The sequence below is a fragment of the Gallus gallus genome, chromosome 1, assembly GCF_016699485.2.
Source record: "Gallus gallus isolate bGalGal1 chromosome 1, bGalGal1.mat.broiler.GRCg7b, whole genome shotgun sequence".
Taxonomy (NCBI): Eukaryota; Metazoa; Chordata; class Aves; order Galliformes; family Phasianidae; genus Gallus; species Gallus gallus.
The window spans coordinates 1,368,083-1,388,012 of NC_052532.1; the positions used below are offsets into that span (position 1 = coordinate 1,368,083).

A 19,930-nucleotide genomic window follows, 5' to 3' on the forward strand; every position below is an offset into this window, starting at 1 on the left:
GGTGTGTGCGCGATAGGGCTGTTGCATTTAAAAGGTGAACGTGGAGCTAATGGAAGCAGTTTTATTGCTGGTGTAAATATAGCATACTCAACCCCTTTGAAGTCATAGGGATCAGCAGACAGTGGCATTCACATTCAGTTCTGCAGCATTCAGATCCAACCTGCTGGATACTTCCTATTGCTCTTACCCCAGGTATGTCATCGTGTCCTTGGCTAAATCTTCTTGGAGGACTTTTGTGTGGTTTTAGTGCAAAAAATAAGAGTCTAAGTCACTCTTCTAAATAGGAGCTAAGTGTGGAGGGATTTGAAGGCTGCAAATTAGTGGTCATGTGCATGGGGTTGATGGTTGAACTGGATGATCTTATTGGTCTTTCCAACCTTAATGAGTCTATGATTGATTCTGTGCAATGAACAAGGATTGGACTTTGCGGGTTCTCCAGCCACCTCCTCCTGCTCTCATTCATTCTGCCTTTCCTGGGAGCTGAGAGCAATGGACAGACCATTGTGCTTGGTCCAACGGGTCCCATCGCACCCAGGTTTGCAGCAGGGATGCTTTTGCAGATCCATTTTGTCGCCAGAACCCATCGTTTTGATCCCATTCGTTGGCCATGAATGTGCACTCTGTTGCAGCAGTGAGGTTCCTGCTGAACGAGTCAGCAAAGCGCTGGGAAAATGGTTTTTAGCTGAAGCCAGAGCCTATCTGGTTACATATCACCTTACTGCAGAACAATAGCTGCTTTATACTCCCATGTGCTAAATGCTCTGTAGTGTATGCTAATGTCCGTGTTCACGTGTGATCTATGGGGCAGCATGCTAACTTGGGAAACTCATTTAGATCCCAGCCCCTTGTAGCCCTAAAATCACACCGAGCTCCTCTTGGAGACCAATGAAGACTCAATGAATCTCCTCACTGCATGCTCTGGGGACACATAGAAACGCCTCTTTGGCAGCCACTTCTCATTCATTTCACATCCCTGGTTAGTGGAGAGCATTCTTGGAGGTGGCTGGAGCTTCCCCAGGATGGATTTTCTCCATTCTGTGTTTCTCTTTGGACCTCTCTGGTCCAATTAAGCCATTCATCTCAACGTTTGCCAATTGCACTACAAATATCTGCAAGTATCTCACTGTGCCTCCCACATTTGCACATAATATCTGGTATAGAGTCAAAAATATTCACGTTACTGTGCCTAATATTGGGGTATTACTTACATGTGGATAATGAATTAAATGTAGGCTACAAATGTTTTCCCTACCCCATGCCCCCCATGACTGTAGCATGTGTTCAGCCTTTTACACTTGCATTTCATTGTCAGGCATCCTAGCAGCAGACTATTCAGGCTACAAGTGGAGCCTAGCAGAGAGTTTATCAGGTGAGTGGCTTTTCCTGGTGGTAGTTGTCAAATAATGGGACCTGGCTATCATTGGCATGGCCAACACAGTTGGTTTTGGTTCCTGACACTGTGGCGTTTCTTGGGGGGTGAAAGGGCTTTGTGTCTCTTCTTCTTCTTCTTCTTTTTTCTTTTTCTTTTTTTTTTTTCCTTTTCTTTTTACACTTTGAAGGGGAAGACACTAGGCTTTGGATATAGGTTGAGGTTGGAGCATTGGGCTGGAGATGCCATGGGGGTGGGTTCATATCCCGTACCCCATCCTGTTGACTATACACAAGCCAACCTCCCTTATAACCATTACTTAATTGAATTATTAGTGAGGAGGGCTGCTTTAACAGCACTTGAGCAATCACAGATGGGGCTGTTGGGGGTGTTGTGATCTTTGGATTTGTAAAATTCATCTTTTTAAAGGTCACGGACTCAAGGCAGAGTTAAAGCAGCAGTGGAAAGGGAAGAAAACCCCACAGCCTCGCTTTCGGCACCCATCAGTTTTAAGAAACCATGGGCTAAAGATGGTAGCAGAGACCTAAGTACAGAAGTAGGTGCACCGCACGGCAGAGGAAGGCAGACATGAGAGAGCGCCCATGGATGCTTTGCTGGTGTAGCCTCTTGGACTCCGGATGTGCCTCTCTTTCTGTATGCAACTGTCTTCCCCATATTGATGATTTTCAAAGATGTTGCCAGAATTTGTTGGAATATGTGCTTCAAAAGAGAAAAAAAAAAGGAAAGTTTTTAGATTCAGATGACTTCTGAAATGGATTTTAGTCTTTCGGGTTGAAGTAATATATTTTATCACTTTTAGATGGTACTCTGCCTTCATTCTCATAGTACCCTTTAATAAAACCTTACAGAAAATACAGGATGGAGGCTGTTTCAAGGTTAAGAGTCACTCTCTACATACATTGCATAGAATATTCTGAGTTGGGAAGGATGCATCGAGTCCAACATTTGTCCCACTGGAAGAGCCCATGTGGGTGTTAAACACGTAGCAGGCAAGTTAGCAAAGTTTTTATGGCAAAACAGAATAGGGATCCCATACGGTGATTGCTACGCTGCCTGCCTCTCCTACCATGAATTTAATATCTGATGCTTTGTAAGAGGAAGAGATTTCATTTATCTCTAGATGTTTCCTGTTCTGTGGTTTCTGGGAGGCTTTGCACTGGTAGCACACAGGTGACACAGCTCTGCTCTGCTCAAAAGATGCTCCTCTCTTCCATATCAACAGAAACAAAGCTCAGAAGAGGAGTGAATTCCAGGTGGAGCGGCGTTAGGGGTTCCTGTACTTTCTCTATTTTTACCTCTGTTTCCTCTCTCTGATTGACCATGATAGACTGCTAATCTTATCAGGTGTGCCCTTCACTCCACAGCAAAGCCAGCCGATCAAGGAAGCTCAGAAGGGTTATTCGTTAAGCTTTCGTCTGTGGAGCATGGTAAAAAAGGCTTCCCCTACACAGGTAGATGCATGGCATGCTCCCCACCTCCCCACCAGGTTGCCTTGGGTTTAGCATGGCTCACTCTAGGGACCCAGTACTGGTGTGTGTAGGAACAGCTTTATTCTCCTGCTATTGAGCTCAAAAATCACCACCAAGGGGGAGGGGAGAGGCAGGTCACCTTACATAGGGCATGAGGGCTGGAAGGCATGAGGTTAATCCACTGGGACACCAGGCTGCTGCTTTGCCTTCTTTCCCCAGCACCCTTCCCCCCTCCCATTTATTTCTTAAAAAAAAAATTAATTAAGAAAAAAAAAGAGTGAAATAGGAATTATTCATTCCATCAACGTACAGATGGAATGGGAGAGCCAACATTTTGGATGGAAGACCCAACATTTCAGGGGAGCAGAATGGGAGTTTTCCCCTCCATCAATGTAAAGATGGAATGAAAGTCCCAACATTTTGGGTGGAAGACCCAACATTTCAGGTGAATCACTTCCAGTGTTAAAAATAACGGTCAATTCTTCCTTTTGCTGTGGATGATTGCAGGTGGAGGGCTTCTGGTGGGTCAGGAAAGGGCTGCACAGCCTGAGGTGTGTAGGGGTGGTGGTGAAGTACCATTGGTGGAGGAGGTGTTGGTCACTATTCCTCAAAGGCTGGCTGCCTCCTGGCTGCCTCGTGGCACCTTCCTCTTCCCATGGGTGTGCTGGAGCTCTGGAGGGGAGAAATCCATGAGCACAGCTCCGTCCTTGTCTGAGTGTTGCTTAATTGGGTTGGGGGTGGGATTCTTGTGAATCAGTCATTTTGCATGAAAGTATTACAACTTCAAAACCAAACATACAACAACCAAAACCCAAAGTTAAAAAAAAAAAAAAAGCAAAGAAACAGCAAACTAACCCTATACAAGCCAAATCAACCACCACCTTTTAAAAGAAACAAACAAATGACCACCCAAACCCAACCCAAAAGCACTTGAATCATTTCCAGGCCCCTTGTTGGTTGATTGGCAACTGAGAGTGGTGTCTTTTACCTCATACCTTTGTGATGAGGACTGGGGTTGTGTGTTCTCTTGGGTTTTGTGTGAGACTAAGTAACCCAGGTGCCTTTGTGGAGTGGATTGCCTTCTCCTATAGAGGCAAGACCAAAGAAAAAGGGAGATGAAGCTGAAGGTCTTCCAATTCTTGGTAAGCTAGGACTCTACATGAAGAGAAGTCTTAACTGCCTCTGAAGGATATCTGGAGATGGAGACATTGCAATTTCCCCAGGCACATTACTCGGGAGCTTCACAAACCTTATGTTTACTGGTTGTCTTTTTTTTCTCACTTTATATCCATGCTGCACCTCAAACCTGTATCTTATTCTTTCCTACTCTGGAGAAGATGGTCAGGTTGTTATCTTCTTCTCTGCATCACTTTTGTTGGGTTTGTAGGCTGTCCTGTGTACAGAGAGCAAGTTCTGCCATGTTTGTAGGCTGTATGGAGGCCAAGGTTTTCCTGGTGTTGTTTCAGTTTCTCTGTGCTGCCAAACATTTTGTTGCTTGGAGATCCTCTAGCAATAGAGTTCCATGCTTAAATTTAAATGCGTACTCTGGTCGTTTTGGAGCAGGATTGTGCTAAGCAGACAGTTTGTACACATTTCCCCTCTGCTAAGTAGGAAGACTGAAGCCAAAGGTCTGTGGATGAGTTGGAGGTCAACAGACAAAGAATTATAATGGAAGTTTTCATTCCTTTCAACCTCTGTTGTTGGCCTGAGCTCAGTAAGGCTTTCAGAGCTCTAATGTTGGTCAGGTAGATTTGTAAGGCCGCTCACGATGTTCTACTGACTCTGCAATGCTTGGAAACAACAAACCAGACAAGTTTCAGCACTTATCCCTTTGGTGTCTGAGATAACAGAGCAAGTTGTACTAACTTAACACATCCACTGCATGGGATCTGCTTCATCTCCTCAGTGCTGAGGATGTTTCTGCCGCCAGTGGATCCCCCAAGAGCAGCATTGGGTGCAACTGGCCGTGGCTTTTGTCTTCTGCCGATCTGAAGTGGGCTTTAGATTCCCTGTTGGAAGAAGACATACAGCACTCCGTTGAGGTCTTGCCTTCTGGTGAGGATATGTTGCCTAAATTTGAAGATAACCTGATGATATTGTGCTGTCAGGGTCTCCAAGGTGAACGCTGATGTTTTGCCCCGTAAAAGAAATCCAAGCAGCAATTTGTCAGTTCATTGCGTTGGAGTGCTGCATCAGACTCCATATTCCAAACGCTGGAGTCAAACCGTAGTTTCTCAGTTTGCCTTTTGCTTCCTCACAATCCTGAGGCTGCTTCCAGAGTGTTGTAGGAGATCAGTTCAGTTCAAGTTGATGCTAGCAAGGAAGTTGTTTTTGCACTTCATGAAGGAAGAGGAGATGGTTTCCTTTCCCAAGTGCAGGTTCAGCATGGTGACAGCAGTCAAGAATGGGGCTGGTTCTTCTCTCTCAACCATCCAAAACTTTACTCATGTGCTCTGTTTGAGCTCCAGGCAGAAAATGTTGCATGAGGTCATGCTGTTCACGCTCCCCATGGTGCAGAAGGGTGCTCCAAAGCATTCATCAGAAGAGCCCATCTCTGGGAAGATAATATTGGACATTTATCTTTGAGTGTTTGAGGGGTGCCCTGAGAACACATGTTCTTCAGTTTCTTCCACTCATTCTGTGTATTTGAGTATTGATCTGTGTGGTGGTCCAGCCCATCTGGTTGGCAGTGCCTGCCTTCTGCGCTTGCTGTAATCTCAAAGAAGCATAAGAATCAGCAGAAACTGGCTCTGGTGTCCCCATCCCCTGTACACTGGCTATCCTGGATGGCCAGTCGTCTCAACCTCCTACTCTTCTCCCCCAAAAGCCCTTTGAATGGTGGTTTAATGCACCCACTTGCAATTTGGGATCAGAACAGTTGTTGTTACGTTGCCGATTCCCTCTCCACATCAGGTAAGGTTTCTGTATCAGCCACTGTGTGATATTTGGCCTCCGAATCCTATGGCCACAGCCTAGTGCTCCCCCTTCTGCAAGCCATAACCTCTTCTCTGCTGAAACAAGTGCAAAATCCTTGTCCTGGCAGGCTGCAGGTAAGCAAAAGCACGACCTGGGTGCTATCCAGAGCATCCTGCTGAGGGTAGAGATGCACATCATCACTTCTGCCAAATGGTGGTAGGAAATCCCAAATGGGCAGCTGCAGCCCAGCTGTGTCATCTCACTGCTCTGTGCGTTATCCATCACCTCTGCTGGCTCCTGTCCACAGGTAGGAGCAGCTCTGGGCTGCTGTGAGCCCAATTCCATCTCTCCACTGGGGCTTTCCCACCCTGGCACAACTCGACTTTTTTGGAAGATAGGTATTTTCCAGAGACTTGAAGGTTTTGGGTTTTTTTTTTTTTTGTAATTTTATTTTGTCTAATGGATTTCCTGTTTTTAATACAATTGAAAGGGTCTGAAATCCATGCTTTAGATTAACATATGCCAGCTAGATTAGGGCTAATCAGGGTGCAGGTCTGAGCAGATGCAGCACAGGGCCAATCCTAGACCTGATTACAGCATCTCAGTGGTTTAATCGCCTCTCTCCCAAGGGCGATCATCTCTGCTTTAATACACAGCAGACTTTCCAGCCCTCGCCCTCTCCTCCTTTGGTTTGTCACCACTCCTGCCAGGAAGGCCACTGCGTCAGATGCTGAGACGATTTAGCTTAATCCCATGCAGAAAGGGAGCTGCGCATCGCTGTCTCTCACAGAGACCTCCCCACTCTTACACGCAACGTATGCAAGTTGTAGTTAGCCTTGGTCAAACCTTGGCTGACACAGGCTCATCTTTCCCAAAGAAAACACACCTTTGGTTTTTCCATCTTGTCCTATTCTGGTAGTGCCTGTCTTTTGCAACAGTCCTATTATGGCCAACTTGTGGAAGGATCAGATTTTTAATGCTGCGTGTTCAGTGTTGGTGGTGACCCTCATCTTTGGGTTGGCCATGGGGAGCAGAGTCATCTCAAAGAGCTCCATCTCATCATCGTTTTTTTGTAATGCCTGTCGTTGACAATGGCCCTATTATAGCCAGTCTGTGTTTGAATGTCATGGAGGGATGTTAACGCTGGTTTATGGTGACCCTCGTTTTGGGAGTAGACTCATCTTTGGTGAGTTCCTTCGGGTTAACAACCTGAATCACCCAAAAGGCTTAGTTGGGTCATTGGTCTGGAGCAGGGATTTCGAGTGCATCCCAGGCCACATCTCCCACTCTGTGCCAGAACCTGCTTAAACAGAACTGTGCTGAATGTCTTGAGGATCCTACTGGGGGTTGTCTTTGAGAGAGCTGAGCATGAGCTCTTGTTTCAATGCTTTGTAGCCTAAAACTCTTCTCTATTAGAAAGCACCTCAGGAACTTTGTGTTTCTGCTGCCTCCACATAATTTGTAGCTGTTGATGTTGAGCCACAGACAAGGATGGTGAGTCCTCGTGGGGCTGTGAGCTACATAAAAGTGTAGAACACCCTTTGGAGATGGGACAGCCCTTTGTCTGAGGCGTTGCAAAACGTCCCTATCCGTAGAGTGCCACGAGATCCCGAGAGCTGAGCTCCGCCGGGGTCACCCACCTGGGCAGCACGATTAACTCCTAAGCTTTCCTGTCTGCACAGTGAGTTATCTGGGGACACCGAGCTGCACTCTGCTGCCTCTTGTTATTAAATGAGTGCCCTTGGCAGGACAGAGGTCCCTGCCTGGCACAGAAAACTGAACCGAAAGGGATCCTGCTGCCATTTCGGGAAAGCTTGGTCTGACCTCTTTGGATTTTAAGGGCTGTGGCCTCCTGTGCTGCCAGGGAGTCAGGGCTTCTGTGGAAGGTTTTCCTTGCAGTTCTTCTTTCTACCTCTGAGCCTCTTCCCATCTCACACAGTGTGATGGGGGTGATTATGGGGCTTCTCTAACGTGTTTATAAGGCCTGAGCTCCATTAAGTCTGAATAATGACACGAGCGTGATGTTGTGGGTGTGATGCCATCTGTGTGTCATGGGGTGAGAAATTTTTTAGCCTATCATTGTCTCCCTTGCAACCATCATCTTCTCCCTCAGCAACTATCTTCCTGCTCCCCCGCAACATCTTTCTTTGCACCTACCCACCATCATCTTTGTTTCCCCTTACCCACCATCATCTTCTGGAGGTTGGTGGCCCTGCCTGTGGCCAGGGGGTTAGGACTTTGTGATCCTCCAGGTCCCTTCCAACCTGTGCCATTTCATGATTGAATTATTCTTTCTTCATCCCTGTCCCCCACCATCTTCCTTCGCCCCTACCCACCATCATCTTTGTTTCCCCTTACCCACCATCGTTTTCTGGAGGTTGGTGGCCATGTCTGTGGCAGGAGGGTTGGAACTTAATGATCTTTGGGGTTCCTTCCAACCCACGCCATTCTATGACGTTTCTTCCTTCCTCCTACCCACCATCTTCCCTCCTACCCATTGCCTTCTTCAAGCCTTGACTTTCCACAAGAACCAAAGGACCCTAAAACCTCCACCGCGGCTCCATCCATATCCAACATGACCCAACAACCCTTTGTGGCCCACACCACAACACTCAACCGCACCAACCCCATTCCTTGGCAGAACAACGCTCCGTGACCCCTCTCACCACCCCATGTCTCCTTTGTGTCTCCGCAGGCCTCGTGCAGATCCCTGTCAGCATGTACCAGACCGTGGTCACCAGCCTGGCCCAGGGCAACGGCCCAGTGCAGGTGGCGATGGCACCGGTCACCACGCGGATAGCGGACAGTGCCGTCACCGTGGACGGGCAGGCGGTGGAAGTGGTAACTTTGGAACAGTGACCATAACCCACAGCAGGATCACGATGATTTATTTTTATTTTTTTGATGTTTTCTTTTTCTTTTTTTTTTTCTTTTTTTTTCTTTTTTTTTTTTCTCCTCGTCTCTTATGCGAATAAATTTTTTTACGCCTATCCAGAGATGCAATCAGGTGGCATTGAGTCTCTCCGCTTCGGAAGCAAAAGAGTTTTGCTGACCATTTTTAATGAAAAAAATAACGAAGGATGCGTGTGTTAAGTGCGTCTTTGTAGCACCACCTTGGAGCAAGAAGCCCAGCACAGACGGGACTTCCATTCTGAAGAGATTAGAAAGGAGAAAAAAAAAATACACACACACAAAAATACAACTCCTTGGGCCCCTTTCCTCCCACAGTGGATCAGAGCAGGGGAGCGCGGATGCTCCCATGTGGGGTGAATTAGGTTTCAAAGATTTTAACATGGACTTTTATATTAAAAAAGTTTAAAAAAAAAAAAAAAAGGAAAGAAAAGAAAAGAAGAAGAAGATTAATAATAGAGCTCGGGAAAGGCTTCTTTTGGGAAAATGCATTTGTGACTGCGGGGACAGCCCCTGAAGCCGCCGGTCCCGGAGCCCCGTGCGGGCGCGAGGACAGCTCGATGACCGCCGCGCTTGGCTCCCCTGGTGCACACTGGAGACACATTCTTCTTTCTCTGCTCTGGAAACCTGCCATTTCAATTCTTTCATTGTTGTTTTTCATGGTTTTTTTGTTGTTGTTGGTTTTTTTTTTGTTTTTTTTTTTTCTCTTTATTATTATTATAATAATTATTGTTTCCTCTTCTGTCAATTTGGAACGGAGCGGAAATGCCTCCGGAGCTGTGCCGGGAGGGATGCGGGGACACTACGACCAGCACATGCCCCGATCCTTTGCCAAAGAGCTGCAACCCCACCACCAACCCCGGACCCTTGGAGACCCCAATTCAACCCCTTGGGGGACCCCTCTGGAGCCACGTGCCAGCCCCGCTCCTTGAGCATCTCCTACAGCATAGCCCCATTGCCGCCACCCAACTCAACCCAACCCACGTCACCCAACGTCTCCCAAAGGAGGGGACAGCCCACGGGGGCATTCTGGGGACAGATCCTCCAGGACCTTCCAAAGGGACAAAGGCACCCCAGAAGCCCCCCACGGTGCGTGCTGGTTGTGTGTGGTATTTAATATTTTTTTTAATTATTATTATTTTCAAGTGGCCATTAACGAAGTTCTCCGCGTCTTTGCTCCGCCTTCGAGGAAGTTTTCAGATTCTTGTATTTACTTGTTTTATAAGGAAAATATCAAATGCTCTTTGTATACACTTCTTCTGTACTTTAAACGAGGGGAGGGAAATATTTCCATAAAAACAGCCCTGGTTTCTCCAGTTTGTTATTATTATTTTTTTTAATTATTATTTTTTATCGTCGTTGTGAAGATGTCGGTGGCTTTCAAGTCCGTGTTCCTTGGGCGGTGCGATGACATTCTTTTAGTCCCAGCGGTCCCCTTTGCCCTCCCCCCAAAGAGACAAAACAAGGCAAGTAGCAGAGCATGGACCCCTATTGTTTTCCCAGTGTCTATTATTCAATAAATTGTTACAAATGTGTCTACCCACGCTTCTCGCTCTTCTTTTGAGGCATTTTTGAGGGTTTGGGGGTAACTTGCTGTCTCCCCCCAGGCACTTGGAGGGGGTCCCTGATGTGGTTTGGGGTTTGGGGGTGGTTTTGGAGTGAAGTTCTTCTTTTGTGCTATTTAAGCTTCATCCTTTGCGTGCTTCCATCAGCACCATGGTGAGCGGCACCCCAAAAGCAACTGTTGGGGTCAACTCCTCAACCATGCCATGGTGGGATCAAGGCCACCTCATCCCCGCTGTGCCCCCATTATCCTAATTATTGTTTGAGCATCCCAAGGAGGAGCCGGACGGCAGCACTGAGGTTCAGCAGCTTTATTTGAGCACGGGGGGCAGGACCATTGGCTCCAACGTGACCTTGTAGGATCCTTTGTAGGATCAGAGCTCAGTTCTTGCAGCCTGAAGACAAAAGAGTGGAGTGGAGGATGGATGGAAGGACAGATGGAAGGAAATAAGGACGAGGCACAGAGGGAGTGATCGCAAAATCAATCTCAAAGCAACCCAAAGGTCCCAGCCCTGTGTTACGGGAAGAGAGTTGGCCCCCTCCAGACTGGGGTTCTCCAGTGGGCTCATGGTGGGGGCTAAGCCTGGCAGACGTTGCCCCCAGCCTTTAATCTGTGCTAATCGGGCTTTAATAAGCAGGTCGGGGCCTCCTGCTGGGGCAGCTCACCCAGCACACAGCACTTTTATTCCCTTCACATCACAGGGAGCCCAGCCCAGGCTTGGGGAGGGTCCCTGGGTTTTGAGAGGTGCTGAGCTCTAGAGGGTCTCTCCAGCCCTGGGTGGCCCACACTGTGACCCATCTGGGTTTGCTGCCTTTAGCTTTAGCCGCAGTGCTGCACTGTGCACAGCAACCCTAAATCACAGGATTTGACACCAAAAACTGCTGTCTCTAGGAAGGGACATATTAATGGGTGTTTCTGAGGTGATGCCCACTGGTGTCTGGGTGTTGGGGGATCCCATGTGCCTTCGGGTGATTGCTGGGGGTGGGGACTATGGGGATGGGTGGGGCTTTTGTTGGGGTGTGGCTTGTAGGAAGGTGGGGTTGGAGAGGATACTCCACCTCCGATCCCCTCAAGGGAAATGTTTGAGCTCACCGTTGAGGGACGTGGATGGGCAGACAGATGGATGGCTTGATGAATAGATAAGGTGGACAGGGTCAATGGCTTGATGGATGGATGGATGGATGGATGGATGGATGGATGGATGGATGGATGGACGGACTCTTAGAGGGCTCAATGGCTGTTGGAATGGATGGCTATATGAACTCACAGAGGGCTCAATGGCTGGCTGATTGGCTGGCTGGCTGGCTGGATGGATGGATGGACAGATGGACTGATGCAGGGCTCAATAATTGTTGGGATAGACAGACAGATGATTTGGTGGATAGATTGACAGTGATAGAGGGACTAATGGCTTGATGGATGGACAGACGGATAGACAAAAAGACTTGTAGAGGGCTCAAAGACTGTCTGGATAGATGGACAGATGGACAGACGAATGGACAGACTAGCAGATGGAGCAGTGGTTGGATTGATGGATAAATGGCTGGACAGATGGACAGACTGGTAGATGGAGCAATAGCTGGCTGGTTGGATGGATGAATGTGGGGACAGACGGATGGATAGGCAGCTAGATGCGTGGCTCAGTGACTGGACAGACAGACAGACAGGGGGATGGGTGGGTGGCCGTACAGATGATGGCTGAGTGGATGGATGGAAGGACCAACAGACTGATACGTGGCTGAACAGATGCATGATGGAACTGACAAGCAAGCAGACAGACAGACAGATAGCCTGTGCCCCTCCCCACACCCCCACACTCCCCACTAGGCAACGTGGACCCCCCATCCATCTCCATCTTTCCTTCCGTTCATCCCTCCCCCGGCACAGTGAGGAGGTTGGGAGCGTGCAGCCTTCACTCTAATCCCACATGATCCAATCTCTGCAGGCTTATGGCCGAAAGCTCAGTAATCACCCGGCGCTGCCCTACATATCCCCACCACCCCCCATCCAAGCCCAGCCAGGAGCAAGGACCCTCCCTCCCCACCCCAATGTGCAAACCTCATCCTGCACCACTCCTCCCCAAAATGCTGTCATTGTCCCTCCTTCACTTGGGAGCAGACAGGGACATATGGCACTGGGGACACATGGCAGCATCGCTCATGCCTCAGTTTCCCTCCCACCCACCCCATAAGCTGGCACTGGCAAGATGTGGGGCAGGAGCCACCTAATCCACACCCCCCTCCCCTTGTCGCAGGGACGGATCAGCACTTAATGCCTGGAGTCAAGTGGGGACACAAGGCCAAGATGCTCCAATGACCGCTTTCCAGTAGGACCCTCCCCTCTATGAGGACATTTCCATGGTTGCCCCCCAAACCCTAAAAAACAGTAGCACACCTGGAACCCCAACCCACTGTCCCCATGGCTGGGCACCCACTAAAAATCCATACTTGGAATACACAAATGGAGCAGGATGCTGTAACAAACCCCTCCCTATAGCCATGGGTGCTGGGGGGAGCAGGGGAGATGTATCCGTGGAGGTTCCCGGGGCTGTAGTTGGCAAGTCTAGAACCACCGGATCCTGCGAGCGCACCAGTGTGAGTTCTACCATTGCCAAAAGCAGCCAGGACAGGAAGAAAGCAGTGGTGGGCTTGGGAAGCTGCAAAAAGAAACCCAAACCCAACCCCAAATCAAAAATTGAAATGAAAAAAAAAAAAAAAAGAAGGAAAATCTCCCCTTTCCACCTCGAGGAAATCCTTCCTTCCTGGGACTGAACATCATCCCAAAGCTGCTTCACAGATGGTCCATGTGCTGAAAACCCCATACCATCATCATTCAGATGTGCATCATAACCCCAGAAAAGGACCCCATTGATGTCACTTCCTCTCTCCTCCTGTAGGATCCCAGGGTGATAGCACCAACATTTTGTGTTTCCTTCTCTCCAAGGCTTTCCTTGCCCTCACCACCCCAAAGCCACCCCAAAGCCACCCATCCATCATCAAATCCACCCACCCCAAATCCATCCACCCATCCCAAAATCCATCCATCCCAAATCGATCCCTCCCAAATCCATCCCTCCATCACCAAATCTATCCATCCGTTGCCAAATCCATACATTCATCACCAAATCCATCCATCACAAACCCATCCATCCATCAAAACCCATCCATCCACTGCCAAGTCCATCCAACCATCCATCCATCCCCAGTCCATCTCTCCATCATCAAATCCACCCATCGCCAAATCCATCCATCCCAAATCCATCCACCCATCACCAAATCCGTCCATCACCAGGTCTATCCATCCCAAATCCATCCACCCGTCACCAAATCCACCCATCACCAGAGCTATCCATCCCAAATCCATCCACCCATCACCAAATCCACCCATCACCAGGTCTATCCATCCCAAATCCATCCACCCGTCGCCAAATCTACCCATCACCAGGTCTATCCATCCCAAATCCATCCACCCATCATCAAACTCATCAACCCATTGCCAAAGCTGTCCATTGCCAAACCCACCCCTCCATCACCCAATCCATCCATCCACTGGGGTCGTGCAATGGGAGAATGGCAAAAAATAACGCGTCCCCTCCCATCCCGTGGTGCTCTCTCCGCCTTCTCCCATATTGGCACTACACATAATTGCTCAAAACACATAAAGCAAAGCAAAAATGTGCTAGTGCCAAAGCGGGCCGGGCGGCGCGGCGGCCCCGCGGGGCTCGCGGGTCTTTCTCTGCTCTGTTTATGGCCCTATGGTAATTCACTGACCGCGGGGTTGCACAGTGAATTCTACCAGTGCCATACACAGAACAGGAGTAGCGAGCTCGCACCCTCCCATTTTTGCTTGGTTTTACCCCAAAACTCCTCCCCAGTCAGTGCTCCAGGAATGATGAGCCCAGAGCTGTGGAGTCCCACTGGCTGTAAATACCCTACAAGGCTGCAAGCATCCTAAAAGTTTAAAGACTCTGTAAGGTTTCAAAGACCCTAAAAGGTTGCAAAGTGCCTTTAAATGTTGCAAAGCACTCTACGAGGTTGCAAAGGCCCTATAAGGTTGCAAAGGCCCTACACGGTTGCAAAGGCCCTACGTGGTTTCAAAGGCCCTATAAGGTTGCAAAGGCCCTACGTGGTTGCAAAGGGCACTCAAAAGGTTTCAAAGCAGCCCACAAAGTTGCAAAGACCCTACAAAGTTGCAAACACCCTATAAGGTTGCAAAGCACCCTAAAAGGTGGCAAAGACTCTATAAGGTTGCATAGTCCCCCTAAGCGGCCCTAAAATGCCGTAAAATTCTTGTAAACTGTAAGGATGGTTGCAAATACCCTAAAAGGCTGCAAACATCCCACAAGGTTGCAAAGCATCCTACAAGGTTGCAGAGAACCCTGTAAGGTTGCAATGCACCCTATAAGGTTGCAAAAAGCCCCGCAAGTTGGCGGGCATCCCCAAAAGGTTGTAAATCCCCCACACACTCCCTCAGATAGTGGCCAACTCCCTAAAATCATTGCAAATCCCCCCCAAAATGGTTGCACCCCCCCCCCCCCTCCAGATGGCTGTACTGCTGTCCCTGTGGGGCTGTGCCAAGCAGTGGTGGAGGAGGAGGAGGAGGGCACAAAGTCCCCTTTGTGTCGCTGAGCCGCAGCCCTGAGAGGTAATAGGGGTGCACCATGTGCCAGCCTTGGATTTTGGGGCTGAAAGAGGTGAATCGGTCATTTTGGCTCACCTTGAGCACAGAGTGGGGTTGGACAGTGGGGATAGGGAGGGACTTCGGGGGACATCAGTCCTCCCCCACTGGGGACAATCTCATTGGCGTGACATTGACCACGGTAACTTCACCTTCATCCCAACCCCATATCCTGACAACTCGTCCCTATTGGGCATCGTTGACCCCACTGGGTTCCATCATCCCCGTTGGAAACCGTCGTCCCCCATTAGGCACCACCGTCCCCAATGGGTGCCACCGTCCCTCATGGGGTGCCACAACGCCATGGCGGTGGCAGCCATAGGGGTGCCCCCATTGTCCCCATCCCTGTCCCCATCCCCGTCCCCATCCCTCCGCCCCGGCCCCCCCGGCTCTGCAGAGCGATGACGTTGGGCGATGCCGCATTGCGGATGTGCAGAGCTCATCCTCCCCTGGGCACCCCCCCGCCCCCCACAGCCCTGCTCCCCACAGCGCCCTCCAAGGCTCTGCCCTAAGGTCCCAAATCTTTGCTATGGGGACACTGGGGTCCTATGGTCCCTGAGACAGATTTAGGGTGGATTCTATCCTCAAAGAAATTCTTCCGAGCCCAAAATGGTGATGGCACCAAATGGTGTCCAGCCAAGGCTGCCACCCTATGGGAACGGGGACTGAGGTGGTCAGGGGGTGTCGTGGTCCTCAGTGGGGTGGGGGGAGGGTGGATGACCCCATGTGTGGGGCCGTGGGACCCCACTCCATGGGTATGGGCAGTGTGGGGATGGGGGAGTCTGGGTGGCGATGGGGATAGGGATGGGGATGGAGATGGAGGTGAGGACAGAAAGAGAATAGAGATGGAGATGGAGATGGATATGGAGATGGAGGTAATGGAGATAGGGATGGGAATGGAGATGATGGGGATGGGAACAGAGAGAGAAAAGGGGATGAGGATGGATATGGAGACGGAAATGTATAAGGGGGTGGATGGAGATGGGAGCAGGAATGGAGATGGGGACAGGAATGGGGATGGGAATAAGAATGGAGATGGGAATGGAGACGAGAATGGGGCTGGGAACAGAGAAGGGCTTTGGGATGGAGTTGGGAGATGGGAATGGGGATGGGGCTTGGGATGGAGAGAGGGATGCGGATGGAAATAGCAATGGGGACGGGGATGGAAATAGGGATGGGGAATGGAATAGGGCTGAGGCTGAGGATGGGGGATGGGGATGAGGACGGGGATGGACAAGGGATGGGGATGGGGATGGGAAAGGACATGGGGACGAGAACAACGCAGCCCCATTTTGTAGCATCTCAGTGCCGCAGTGCCGGTGCCCCCACCCCAAAACCCCCCCACCTCCAAAATAGCCCCCAGATGGGACCAGGACCCCAACTCCCGTTGTCCCCACGCTGCGCTGGAGACGCACTGGGGATGGGGGGCTGTTCTGTGTGTCCCTATGGGGCTGGTTGGGGGGCAGAGACCTGGGAGGGGCACAGAGCACCCCCCATGCTGTGAGGGTGCAGACAGTGGGAAGAGGGCTGAGATTTCGTTGGATTCTGCCATTGGGATGGGGCTGCCAGAAGGACCCCCCCCCGGGGTAAAGCGATGCACCGGATTGGGGTGAGGGGGGCACCGCTGTACCCCAAAGGACCCCCTCGGGGCCGGGGGGGGCTGAGGTTTGGGGCTGCGCTGTGCTTTCGTTGTCGCCCTTTTGGCCCTATAATGATGTGACCGCCCCGAGGAGGGAATTTTGGGGCTTTTTCGGCTGGGAGGTGGGTGATCAGTGAAGGGGGGGGGGGGGTCAGGAGTGGGAAGAGGCTGGGGGGGGCTCATTGTAAAGAGAAGGGTCATTATGGGGGGTATGTCGAGGAAAATAGGGGGTGGGAAATGCAGCCCTAAGGATGAATCCTGTGGGGAGGGGGAGTCCTAAATCCTACCGGGGGCTCTTAAATCCAAAAGGGGGGGGAGGGGGTGGGTTGGGGGAAGGCGTTCTAAGCTCTATATAGGGGAGGGGGAGCTCATTTCAAAGGGAAAAGTCTTCGGGGGGAGTCACGTCGAGGAAAAAGAGGAGTAGGAAATGCAGCCCCAACGATAGATCCTGCGGGAGAATCCCTATGGGGGGGGTCCTAAGCCCTATAGGGGGGGTCCAAAGGGGTCACTCATAGCTCCCCCTCCCCTCCATCACCCCCCCCCCCCCGCCTCAAGACTTACCTCAGCTCCGAGCGCTGCCGTCGAGGGTCCCTTCAGAGGGAGTTTTGGGGGGGATCGTGGGATAAAGAGACCCCCCCCCCCCCCAAAAAAAACCCCACGCTATTAAAAGGGGGAGTCCCCCCACCTCCCTCCTCTCCGCCGTTCGCCCCAATAATGCGGAGGAGCGGCGGTGACGGCCGCCCTTAGCCCGGCCCCGGGGGGACCCCCCCCGCAGCGGCTGCAATTGGCCCAGGTGGCCCCGGAAGGTGGAGCCGTACCCGGGGGGGAGGACGGACAGAGGGAGGGCTATGGGGTGTGGGGGGGGCCGGGCTCACCTTGGGCCGCCCCCCCCTAAGGAGCCGCCTCTCATTACTCCAAACCCCCAACAGCGGGGCCGCTTCCGTAACCCCCACCTTAAGTAAAAAGGGGCTCTGGGACCCCCGGGTCTAAAGAACCAAAGGGAAAAGTGTCCCTCCCCGGAAAATAAAAGGGGAAAGTAGGGATGGAGGGGAGGAGGGGGGGGGGAGGTGGAAGGGGGGATGTAGGGCGGCCGCCCATCCCCGTGGCCTCGGGTCTGTGCACGGAGGAAGAGGATGGAGGCGGCTCTGCTCTCGTCCCCCCCCTGTGGAAGGATTTTTATAAGCGGCTCCGACCCCCCATGGCCGCCCCGACCCCCCCGGGGCCGCCCCGACTCCCCCCCCCACCCTACCCCCTCCTCAACCCCCCCCCCGGGGCCGTCCGGCGGCTGTCGGACATCGGACACCGTCGGAGGAGCGCTGAACGGGGCCGCACCTGAACCGCCGCTGATCCGATTTCGGAGCGCTGAGAGCTGCGGGGGGGGCCGGGGGTGTGTGTGTGTGTGGGGGGGGATGGAAAGTGATCCCAACCCCATAGGGCAGAGCCCGCAGCTGCCGTGCACGGGGGGTGGGAGGGGTGAGACCCCTCCGTGGGAAAGGGACCCCGAAACGTAAGAAATGGGACCCCTAAAGTATGGGGAGAAGACCCGAAAATACAGAAAAGGGACTTAACAACGAAGGAAAGGGGCTGAAAATCTAAAAAAGGGGCACGGAAGTATAGAAAGGGGTGTGAAAATATAGAAAAGGGACCCGAAAATATAGGAAAATGGACTCAAAGTAGGGAAAAAATGACCCGAAAATGTAGGAAAAGGGACACAAAATGTAGAAAAAAGACCCGAAAATGTGGAAAAGGGACCCGAAAGTGTACAAAAAGTGACTCCTCGGTGCCATAAAAAGGATCCCAAATGTATGGAAAGGGACCCCAAGTTGTAGGGACCCCCCCAGATGGGTTTGGATAGTGGTGAAGTGTGGCTGGAATACAGCAAATTGAGTCGAAGTGAGGATGGATGCACCAAAATGGAGAGAAATTGACCCCCGAAGTGACAGGAACAGCCCTAAATAAATATGGATTTCCTGAAAATAGACAGAAATACCCCCAAAACAGAGGCAAAAATCCCCCAAATAGATGCAAACACACTCAAAAAAACCCCCACAAACATCCCCCAAATAGAGAAACGCCCCCGAAACAGACATGAGCATCCCCCCCCAAATGCCCCTAAATTAGGCACAAGCACCCCCAAAACAGCCTCCCCGAAATCAGAGGCAAATGCCCCCCAAACTGACACCCTCAAAACAGACGTGGCTGTTCCCAAAATGGACACAAGTATCCCCAAAACTGACATGGGTGCCCCCCGAACACCCCCAAAACAGACACGAACGCCTGCAAAATAGATACAGATATCCCCCAAACTGAGACGAATGACCCCAAAATAAACACAAACACCCCCAAAAACAGACACAGCCCCCCCCCCAACAGATGCAAATGACCCCAAAACAAACACAAATGTCCCCAAAACTGATAGGAACAGACCCGAAATAGACAGAAACACCCTCAAAATGAACACGGGCACCGCGGAAAGAGCCACAAACATCCCAATAACACACATGAAAAACCCCAAAACACACAAATAACACCCCAAAACGATACACTCGTGTCCCCAAAGTGTAAGTGAACGGCCCCAAAGCACAAATGAATCCCAAATGCCCCCCCAAATACCACCGCATGTGATGCAGCCCAACCATATATCAATATAAAAACTGGAAATATATACAGGTGGGATATGGGGTTCTAATGTCAACATGCATACGGGGGTACGTTTTTCATACATAAATATGCATAGGGGACTATTAATGGAGGTGTATTTGGGGGGTGGGGGGGGTCATGGTACACCCCCCAATTGCGCTGCCTCCGCCTGCGCTGGGCTGTGTGCTCCAAACCAGCTCGACCAGTTTGGGGCCATGGAGTGGGATTGGGATCGGGTTGCTGTGGGTCATGGCGGGCGGATGTACGCCGGACATAGGGACGGAGGTGGGAGCAGAGGGTTGGTTCCTACTCTGTTTGGGGGAATGAGCCCCCCAGCCCAGCAGGGGTTGTGGGGAGCAGCCCCCCCCTACAAGAGGGGCGATGCTGGGAGATGGGATGGGGTCAGGTGCCGGTGGCTGTGGCACCCCAAAATAGTCCCCAAGAGCCCACGGTGGTCCCAAAGGAAGGAGATTCCTTGGATGGACCCCAAGACCTGGAATGGTCCTCAAAGAGCATGGCGTGGTCTCCAAGACATGGGTTGGTCCCCAAAAAATTGAGTTGGTCCTCAAGGACTGGTCTGGTCCTCAAAGCCTGGCGTGGTTCCCAAGACCTGGGTTGGTCCCCAAGGATCCAGGATGGCCCCCACAGAGGGACGTGCCAAGGATGGTCCCAAGACCTGGGATGGTGCCCAAGGAAGGAGGTATCTTGGATGGTCCCCAAGAGCC

General features: G+C 51.0%; 1 protein-coding gene, 1 long non-coding RNA gene and 3 other non-coding genes across 16 annotated transcripts in view; 1 reads left to right on the forward strand and 4 right to left on the reverse strand.

Annotated features, from left to right (window-relative positions):
* The window catches only part of NRF1 (nuclear respiratory factor 1), a 48,058-nt gene extending 37,834 nt beyond the window's left edge, over positions 1-10,224 (forward strand). For 7 of the 12 annotated variants that reach the window (XM_015282528.4, XM_015282417.4, XM_046927245.1 and 4 more), the window contains 2 exons: positions 1,313-1,369; positions 2,755-4,116. In XM_015282528.4, the coding sequence (XP_015138014.2) occupies positions 1,313-1,369; positions 2,755-2,930 (233 nt within the window). In that variant the 3' untranslated portion in view covers positions 2,931-4,116. Of the gene's footprint in view, positions 1-1,312; positions 1,370-1,798; positions 2,246-2,754; positions 4,117-8,470 lie in introns of those variants that run through there. The other 5 variants (XM_040676973.2, XM_015282685.4, NM_001030646.2 and 2 more) reach the window with 3 other exon arrangements.
* Positions 1,861-4,318, reverse strand: LOC121109257. The gene is made up of 4 exons (XR_005846263.1): positions 4,109-4,318; positions 3,855-3,944; positions 3,436-3,531; positions 1,861-2,089 (listed from the first exon to the last, which is right to left on the reverse strand). It is a non-coding gene; the product is annotated as an uncharacterized LOC121109257 (long non-coding RNA).
* A 2,565-nt stretch (positions 10,225-12,789) lies between the features above and the next one.
* Positions 12,790-12,871, reverse strand: MIR182 (microRNA mir-182). Its single transcript, NR_161947.1, has one exon. It is a non-coding gene; the product is annotated as a microRNA mir-182 (primary transcript).
* Positions 12,872-13,859: 988 nt separating this feature from the next.
* Positions 13,860-13,945, reverse strand: MIR96 (microRNA mir-96). The gene has a single exon (NR_161944.1). It is a non-coding gene; the product is annotated as a microRNA mir-96 (primary transcript).
* A 25-nt stretch (positions 13,946-13,970) lies between these two features.
* Positions 13,971-14,068, reverse strand: MIR183 (microRNA 183). Its single transcript, NR_035006.1, has one exon. It is a non-coding gene; the product is annotated as a microRNA 183 (primary transcript).
* Positions 14,069-19,930: the final 5,862 nt, after the last annotated feature.